The 9620-nt window shown below is 42.0% G+C and overlaps 2 protein-coding genes across 3 annotated transcripts; both read left to right on the top strand.

Moving 5' to 3' along the window:
• The first annotated feature begins 457 nt into the window (after positions 1-457).
• On the top strand, positions 458-3684 carry LOC134291670 (uncharacterized). Its single transcript, XM_062859708.1, has 2 exons — positions 458-2034; positions 2251-3684. The coding sequence occupies exons 1-2, from the start codon at positions 817-819 to the stop codon at positions 2272-2274; spliced, it is 1242 nt and encodes a 413-aa protein (XP_062715692.1). The 5' UTR covers positions 458-816; the 3' UTR covers positions 2275-3684.
• Positions 3685-3695: 11 nt separating this feature from the next.
• LOC134291669 (uncharacterized) lies at positions 3696-5948 on the top strand. 2 transcript variants are annotated; one of them, XM_062859707.1, is made up of 3 exons: positions 3696-5486; positions 5552-5629; positions 5688-5948. In XM_062859707.1, exon 1 carries the CDS (start codon positions 3700-3702, stop codon positions 5227-5229), a length of 1530 nt encoding a protein of 509 aa, XP_062715691.1. In that variant the 5' UTR covers positions 3696-3699; the 3' UTR covers positions 5230-5486; positions 5552-5629; positions 5688-5948. The 2 variants fall into 2 exon arrangements, with proteins under 2 accessions (XP_062715691.1, XP_062715690.1); XM_062859706.1 differs by having other exon boundaries at positions 3696-5629.
• Positions 5949-9620: the final 3672 nt, after the last annotated feature.

Below are 9620 nucleotides of genomic sequence, written 5' to 3'. Positions count from 1 at the left end.
GCTCCATTTAAAGTAAATTTTAACTTTTTCCGCGATGTTTCCTTTTCCAGTTTTCGATTGCCGATCCAAAGTTTGCTTTCGTTCTTTGTTTTGTGTTTATTTGACAGATGGGTTAGTAAACATGGCTCCATGTATGTTCATGCTTTTCATGATGCCATGTATAGTAAACGGAAGAGCAACCAATATCGAGGCAGAAGTTTTCGGTCGAAATAATGTATGGAGATTTGAACATTTTTTCAAATATTTCAAATATTTCAAAATTATGGCAAAAAATATTTGGTAACGTAGATCACTAATGCTATGACCTACAACCGGTACCAAATATTTTTTCCAAAAAATGTTTTATTAATGAAAAAAACTAATTTTTATTATTTTCTACATACATTTTCAAAGCTGAAAACTCCTGCTCACTAGCGCCATCTGTTGCAATTTTCGCCGAAGCTGGTAATCCATTGGTTGGGAACACTTGTGGAGGCAGCATGCGTAGTGACAGTTCCGTCATCGATCAGTACGTACGTTAGCAAGCCTGAGAAGCGAGGTCGAAAAGAAGAAGTACACGTTCACGTGGAAAGCAGTTCAGTTCAAACTTCTAGTTCATCAGTGACACCTAGAGTTACTTCGAAGCCAGCCATCAAGCAGTGTATCACTTGTAACGGGGTCTGCAGTAGCGTAGCGTCGTGCAAGAAATTCCAAGAACTGGATATCGGAGCTCGTTGGAAAGTGTTAAAAGAAAGCAAACTCTGCCGAAAGTGTCTGACGAAGCATTTTGGAGCATGCGTCGTGAAGCAAGCCTGCGGAAGAAACGGATTTTCATATATGCACCACGAAATGCTGCACGATGATTCCAGATATCAGCAAAAGGAAAATTCTCGCACGACGGGTCCACAAGCCAGAACGGAATCGTCTCCCGAGACGTGCAATACACACGTAAGCAACGTCAGCAAAGTGCTTTTCCGTTATGTTCCGGTAATCCTTCATGGACGTGGGAGGTCGGTGCTCACCTTTGCCTTTTTGGATGACGGTTCTTCTGCGACGCTGATGGAACATAGCCTGCTGAAGGAACTGAACTTGGAAGGCAAACCGTACCCCCTGTGCCTAGGATGGACAGCAGATCAACAACGACAAGAGCTAAACTCTAGGATGCTGGCGCTCGAGATCTCCGGAGTACACGATACAAGTAAATACTGGATACCAAAGGTGCACACCGTGGAGAATCTCGCTCTGCCACGACAATCTATTGCGATGGAGGAATTGAAAGGGAAGTACCACCACCTGAGGGATTTACCAGCCGATTCTTATCGCGATGTCCGACCGCGTATGCTCATTGGTATGGACAACTGCCACTTGGGTCATGCGTTGGACAGCAAGGAAGGTGGAAATTTCGAGCCAATTGCCACTGAAACACGTCTTGGCTGGATTGTCTTTGGACCATGCTCTGCTACGTCTCAGCTACCAATGGAGTTCACAGCGCACCACAGTTTTCACTTGTGTCCGTGTTGCGATCGGAATGATGCAGAGATGCATAACACAGTAAAATCGTACTTTTCGCTGGACAGCCTCGGTATCATGAGCTCAGTCAAGCCACTTCTGTCGAGAGACGATGAACGAGCCGAACATTTGCTGAAATCCCTGACACACGTGAAGGAAAATCGTTATGAAACAGGATTGCTTTGGCGGTATGATGATGTTCGATTGCCGGACAGTAAGACAATGGCCATGCGGCGGCTGGTGTGTCTAGAGAAACGCATGCAACGTGATCCTGAGCTAGCCGAAATACTGAAGCAGAAGATTCAGGACTACGAACGCAGCGGTTACATCGAAAAATTAACAGAAAGTCGACTGGCGGAGAAGTTCGAACGTGTCTGGTATCTTCCCATCTTCCCAGTTGTGAACCCTAACAAACCCGGAAAACTACGCATTGTATGGGATGCGGCTGCTAAAGTGTCGGGAGCCTCGCTAAATTCCTTTCTGCTCTCTGGTCCAGATCAGCTAACTTCTCTTCCGTCTGTCCTGCACCGTTTCCGAGAGTTTAAGGCTCAAGCATTCGTCATCATTTTTCCGAAATCGAAAAGCAGTTTTTTCGCAGTAAATCAAATAAATGATTATAGAAATGTATTCACTGTATTCCTATCCTCATGAGGAATACAGTGAATATATTTTCGTTGCAAAATCTTTAGTTTTGAACGAGAAAACTGGTTTTAAAATTTTGATGATGACGATTATTTCAATGACGAATTGTTCCACGTTAAGATCGCTATTACTGGCGATATCTGAGAAATGTTCCACCAGGTGTTAGTAAACAGGGTCGATCAGCAGTGTCAGCGTTTTTTGTGGCGTGATGGTGACCAACAGCGTAGTCCAGATGTCTACGCGATGAAAGTGATGACATTCGGGGCAACGTGTTCACCGAGCTGTGCGCAGTACGTAAAGAACCACAATGCGGAACGATTCCGAGAGCAGTTTCCGAGGGCGGCTGAAGCGATAATTGAAGAACATTACGTCGACGATATGCTGACCAGCGAGGAGATGGAACAAGATGCAGTGCAGCTAGCAAAGGATGTTCGATTCGTTCATGCAAAGGCTGGATTCGAAATTCGCAATTGGCTGTCAAATTCGAAACGAGTGCTGCAGGAAATGAAAGCGAACCCTGGTGAAAAGTGCCTAAATCTGTCAAGCGAGATAGCAACGGAGAAAGTTCTTGGAATGTGGTGGTGTACCGCTACCGATACGTTCACCTACAAGGTTTCTCGGAGGATTAGCGCAGATCTCCTGCAAGCCCGCATCGTACCCACAAAGAGACAGATCTTGAGCACGCTAATGATGATCTACGATCCGCTGGGACTGTTAGCTAATTTCCTAATGTTCCTCAAAATCCTACTCCAAGAAATTTGGCGGAGCGGGGTGAATTGGGATGACCAGATTAAGTCCGAACAATTCGAGAAGTGGAATACGTGGCTGAGAGTTCTGCCGCAGGTCGAGGATGTCAGCGTGCCTAGGTGTTACCGAAAGAATACCGGGGTCGGTGAACAGAATATGGTGCAACTACATGTATTCGTAGATGCATCCGAAAATGGATTCGCTGCGGTTGCATATCTAAGGTTTGAAGAAAACGGCGAAGTGGAATGCGCACTAATCAGCGCAAAGACGCGGGTAGCTCCATTGCGGTTTGTGTCAATCCCTAGGCTGGAACTTCAGGCAGCAGTTATCGGAGCACGTTTGGCGAATGACATCATGGAGACACACAAGCTAAAACCTGCGCAGAGGTTCTTCTGGTCGGATTCGCGTGATGTTCTTTGCTGGATCAATTCTGATCATCGGAAATACAGTCAGTTTGTGGCGGTTCGAGTCAGTGAACTGCTGGAATCAACAGAAACTAACGAATGGAACTGGATTCCTACAAAGATGAACGTCACAGATGAGGCCACGAAATGGCAGAAGATACCAGATCTTTCTCCCACAAGCCGATGGTTCAGGGGACCAGCATTTCTATGGAATTCAAAAGAACAGTGGCCGGTGACACAGCAATTCGGCCAAACCGCAGAAGAGAAGCGTTCACAGGTTCTACATCACCTTGCATTGCCTGCGCTGTTTCGTTGGGATGATTTTTCCAAATGGAAGGTTCTGCTTCGTTGTACTGCATACGTGAGACGGTTCCCATCAAATCTGCGTAAGAAACTGGCGAATAAATCCGGTCCATTAATGCAAGAGGAACTGAAGGAAGCTGAGCTGTGCATTATGAAGCTGGTACAAAACGTTGAATTCGCCGAAGAGATAGCTCTGCTGGAGAAAGTTAATCCTGTGTCGTGGAAGAACGTATTACCGAAGAGCAGTTCGTTATACAGTCTCAGTCCGTATTTGGGCCGAGATGGTCTTCTGCGTATGAAAGGGCGTATTGACGCCTGCGAAGCGATAGACGAAGGTACAAAACATCCGATACTGCTACCAAAGCGTCATCCAGTTACAAGCCTAATAATCGCCAGCATTCATCAACGGTACCGACATATAAATCACCAGACTGTTCTGAACGAAATCCGACGTAAGTTCTACGTGCCACAGCTTCGCTCAACGTACAATCGTGTACGAAAAGGATGTCAGCAGTGCAAGAATCTTCAAGCGGTGCCAGTTGCCCCTGAAATGTCCGCCCTTCCGTCATCCCGAGTGAAAGCATTTTGTCGTCCATTCTCGTACATCGGCATCGACTACTTCGGACCAATGAACGTAGTCGTTGGCAGGAGGAACGAAAAACGTTGGGGAGTTTTAATCACCTGCCTCACCGTGCGAGCGATACACATCGAGATTGCTCACAGTCTCACAACAGACTCATGCATTCTCGCTATCCGAAACTTCGTTGCAAGGAGAGGTGCCCCTTTGGAGATAGTCAGCGATCGCGGTACCAACTTCATCGGAGCCAGTCGGGAATTGAAAGAGGCACTACAACAAATAAACCAGGACAAGCTGATGGAACACTTCGTCACCTCTGACACAAAATGGTCGTTTAATCCCCCTGCTTCTCCGCACTTCGGCGGTGCCTGGGAACGACTTGTCCAGTCAGTGAAGAAGGCCCTAAAGCACACCCAACTCACACGCACACCCACCGACGAGCTGCTCAGAAACATGTTGACAGAGATCGAGTTGATCGTCAACTCGCGACCGCTGACAGAACTACCGCTAGACGATGAGCTGTCTCCAGCACTGACCCCAAACCATTTTCTACTCGGGTCGTCAGACGGTTCTAAGCCCCCGATCGCGTTCGATGATAGCAGCCACGCTCTGAAACATACCTGGAGAATGTCACAGGTATACGCCAACAGATTCTGGCAACGTTGGATCGCTGAATACCTGCCAACCCTAACCCGAAGAACAAAATGGTTTAATCGAGTCAAACCCGTAGCGGAAGGAGACATCGTCGTCATTGTAGACGAAACGTTGCCGAGGAACTGCTGGCCAAAAGGTCGAGTAGTTCGCGCAATTCGCTCAAAGGATGGACAGGTACGCCGTGCAGTGGTACAGACAGCTTCCGGATTTCTTGAAAGGCCTACTGTTAAGCTTGCAGTGTTGGACGTCGGTGCAACCGTAAGTACGTCGGATAGTGACCTCGAAGTACTGGGGGGGAGTGTCGCGACTTCTAGTCGCACCGCCCCACACATCCAACCAGCGAAACAGTACGAACCTACATTTTTTACCTTGTCCACTATGACAGGCCCCCCTGAGGAGCGCGCCGTTGTGTAGGACGTCAGAATGACAATAAACGGTAGTAAACGTCAGGGACAGATAGATCGCGAGAAGATAGAAAATTAGCAAGTCAGCATGCGGTCGAAAGTGAATTCAGCACTATTTTCTTTTGCTCTTAAATCTACCTTAAAACTATTATAAAATTATTTTTCTCTACTGAGTGTTATCAGAAGTTTATTGTAATACTAAGTTAAAACGTATCATGCAGTTAGTTGATAAATTCTTATAATTAGTAGTACGACGAATTATCACAGGTGGGTTCAATGGATTATAGCCTAAAATTATGAATGATTCTTACTTTAAAACATAAAACATACAGATATCAAACATAAACGCGTGACGCAGACACTGTGCAGTAAATCGAGACACAAGTAATCGCCGGAAAAACGCAGAGCAGGTATTTGTGTGTATATTAAAACCTCTGAACTAAATCTAACCTGAAATGTAAATTTTAGCTTACCCACCACTGAACTATTGCCTAGACTACTAGAAAGGGACACTAAACGTAAGTTTTACATACTGCTGTGTACAAAACAATCATAAAAATCCTTAAAATGAAAAAGCTAAAACGAATACGAAAACAAAAACTTATGTACGAAACTATGTTCTTTTGCCAGGGATTTTTTAACGCTACTGTCGTTATCGTCACTGTAATCGATTTCGCTACAATATATCGTTTAAAGAATCGGAAAACTGTCTCTTTCGTTGCGAATTGCAACACTGATGTTCGTAATTATCGTGGAATTGCGATTATTTCATGCATTCCAAAACTTTTTGAATCTATTATAAACAAAAGTGTATTTAACCCTAAAAGGGCCCAAGAAACAGAACTAGCTGAATAGCAGTTTCTTAAGCTAAAGTTTTCTTAAGAGTGGTTTGTTCCACTCTTATACAGCAAAAATGTTTGTTGGGGGATACCTTCATGGCCTCAGTTTCGTCACCTCGCTGAGTGTGTTCCATCAAAGACGAGCTCTGAAAGGCGCCTGGGGTCCAATGGACCCCAGGTATCCCTTTTAGGGTTAATCAAACAAAGCATAGAATAACAAATGCACAACATGGTTTTTTCAAAGGCCGCTCAACTACTACTAATTTATTAGAATTTGTAAATTACACCTTAACCGCAATGGACAAAGGAAACTACGTCGAATCACTTTATACTGACTTCGGTAAGGCATTCGACAAACTTGACATTCCTATGCTGATTTTCTCCAGCTTGATAGATTGGGAATTGAATTGAGACTTTTGAAATGGATCGAATCGTATTTAACCAACCGAATACAGATAGTAAAATTTGAGGGGAAAAAATCACACCCTATCAATGTATCATCAGGAGTTCCCCAGGGATCACATTTAGGACCATTACTTTTTATATTATTTGTTAACGATATTTCGTACATTCTTAAGCATCTAAAAATTTTAATATATGCTGAAGATATGAAACTTTTTATGGAAACCACAAACGAAAAAGACATGGACACGTATCTTAGGGAAACATGTATTTTCGATCAATGGTGTAATAAAAGTCTACTGCAGTTGATCGTCATTTAATTACGTTCAGTAGGAAACATAGCACACCGCCTATAACTGTATCTCTAGGAAATGAAGTAGTTGTAAAGTGTGACAGAATTGGAGATTTAGGAGTTATTCTTGATTCTAAGTTAGCATTCACTGACCATTATAATGCCATAATCCATGAAGCAACCAATATGCTGGGTTTTATAAAGCGCTTCGGATACAATTTCAAGGACCCTTATACGATTAAAACATTGTATATAGCTTATGTTAGATCGGTTCTAGAATACTGTACAGTGACGATTCGTTCGTTGAGAGCTCGTTAGATGGGCTGTCTCGATGGTTGAATGTTCACTGGTTGGGGCAAAACCCAACTAAAAGGCACTGTCAATGTCAAAATAGATGTCAAAACGAGTTTGACGTCTGACCGCCGTCGCATCACAGCTCCTGTATACAGAACGTTTACGCAAGTATGTGAGTGTTCCGTGACGTATTTCTCGTCACTTGCGTGTGTCTAGAGCATTTTGATCAGTTGTCAGTTGCCCCAACGAACGAACACGATTCGCTAATCGGGGCGCAGTCGTGACCCAACCAGCGAATCCGGACTGTAGTATAGTTTGGTCTCCCTATATGATAATACATAAAGAACGAATTGAATCAATACAAAAGCAGTTTCTCTTATATGCTTTACGCAATCTAGGCTGGATCACATTTCCGTTGCCTTCATATAAGGCTCGATGCTTGCTTATAGATATCCAGACCTTGAAGGAACGCCGAGAATTTGCTATGGTCTCATTTGTAAATGATATTGTATCGCAACGCATTGACTCGGCAAATCTACTATCGTGTATAAATTTTTATGCTCCAACAAACGAAGAGATTATGCCAAATTTAGTCCTTTGAATCGAATGATGTCTCTTTACAACGAGCACTGTGTATCAATTGATTTGACCATATCACGAACAAATTTAAGGAAATATTTCAACTCTTTAAGATACAATATGATATAGATACAGCCTTAAGTATATATGTAGTCTACGTTATGATTGACGAAATAAATAAAAATATAATAAAAAAAAATAAAAAAAAGTGTTCAGATTAGATGAGGTCAAACCAACGGGGGTAGACGGTATTTTGCGTGACTTTGGAAAAAAAAATGATGATCTACGCATTTATTTGAAATTTAATTTGTGAGAGATTCATAAAAAAGATTGAAAATCGGAAAATTGAAAAAGTTGTAGCACTTAAAGTGATAGGGAATCGCGCCACTTTGGCGGTGGCTTCTACAGTGATATACATTCGTTTAGCCGAGACCCAAAAAAAAGTCAGGGAACTCATACAAAAGATTTTATGATAAAACTTTTTTATCGTAGTGATAGTATATCTAGTACTGTTTTATAAAAATGTGATACATTAAACTTACATATACACTGAAACAAAACCGAGGCTAAAACCCTTCAAATGTCACTTTTTGCCTAGACGTTCGTTTAGCCGAGGTAAATGAAAAATTGATTTTCAATATTTTTTTTGCAATTTCGTGAGTATATTTCGAGGATATACTCCAAGGCATTTAGTTTATGACGTGTTAGCAAGATAGTTGACCTTAAAAGTTTATTTACTTGTGAAATTCAGAGAAATATTATAAAAAAATGTCTCGATAAGGAGAAGCGACGATAAACAAATTTATTTAAGAAAACTGGTTTCTGTAAACACTCAAACGTAAGCTAAATTAGCAGTTTTGAAAATATGGCACAGAATTATTGTTAAAAATGTTCAAATTATTGCACAAAATGTCATGAAAAAAAATAAGTATATTGATTTTTGATTGGTTAAACTTTAACATGTGATTGATAAAAGCTAAAATAAATAGTTCTGCATTGAAATAAAGACGTGCCCAAATGCCTGTGGAGTATACCCGTTTGATACTAGCATTACTAAATAAGTTAGAAGACTGCAAAGTGAAAGAACTGCAAGAAGTGTCAGAATTTTGTTGGAGTAAAGTAGTGTCAGCCCACTGTTATGAGTGAAGTAGTATCAGCCCACTGTTAGGAGTGTGTTTGTATCTGTTTTGAGTTGACGAAGCATAATAGCTAATGAGTGTTTATTTACTTGACCATGTATGTTTGTAATTATTGTCAGTCCGTACTAGTCTGTTGCCCCAAATAGATGTTGTAAATAAACGTAATCCGTGTATCTTTCTTCGTTATCACGAATCTCGCGACGGTGTCCACTCGGTCTATCCGCTGCGCTGAGTATTCCATCAAATTTTTGTACCCTGTTTATTGAAAAGCAGATGCTTATACAAAAATGGTCAAACAATTGGCTTATTTCATTCAATCTGAAGAAATATATAATAAATGAGTCTTAGTTGTGAACCACATTCATTTCTAACATGGTTTATTTGAAAATAATGTCTAAATTGTGGGCTTCGTGGCCGTGCGGTTAGCGGCGTCAGTCGTCTAGGCGTTTCGTAAGCCTCGGAGTGCGAGTTCGGAGCGGGCTCCAGTCGGGGAAAACTTTTCGTCAAACGGAAAATTTGCCACTGGGCCACTGGGTGTTATGTGTGTTGTCCGTTGTCTCGTGTATGTAATGTTCAGTCTGTGCAGCCTCTGGCTGAAGACGATGTAGGATCTTGAAAAAAAAAATATATATAAAACAAGTAGTTTATGCTAGAAATTTGAATACTTTCGGTGCCATTTCTCGAAATATGAGCCGTCCAATGCATGTTATTTCAGCCAGAATACAGTCTAGAAGATGTTGGGAGCTATTAGAAGACGTAATAGTAGTAAACGCTGTGATTTTTACAAGTGAAACCATCATATTTCATCAAAACAAAACTTAAATACGTGATTTTTTGTTGGATTGTGTTATTTTTT

Source organism: Aedes albopictus, chromosome 3, assembly GCF_035046485.1.
Source record: "Aedes albopictus strain Foshan chromosome 3, AalbF5, whole genome shotgun sequence".
NCBI classification, from domain to species: domain Eukaryota; kingdom Metazoa; phylum Arthropoda; class Insecta; order Diptera; family Culicidae; genus Aedes; species Aedes albopictus.
This window is presented reverse-complemented; position numbering and strand designations above follow the sequence as displayed.

Bases quoted from the DNA above. Each gene is read 5' to 3' on its own strand.
- LOC134291670 (XM_062859708.1), top strand. From the start codon at position 817: ATGCACCACGAAATGCTGCACGATGATTCCAGATATCAGCAAAAGGAA. The intron at 2,035-2,250 runs GCTCAAGCATTC...TTCCACGTTAAG, and splicing joins ACCGTTTCCGAGAGTTTAAG to ATCGCTATTACTGGCGATAT.
- LOC134291669 (XM_062859707.1), top strand. From the start codon at position 3,700: ATGCAAGAGGAACTGAAGGAAGCTGAGCTGTGCATTATGAAGCTGGTA.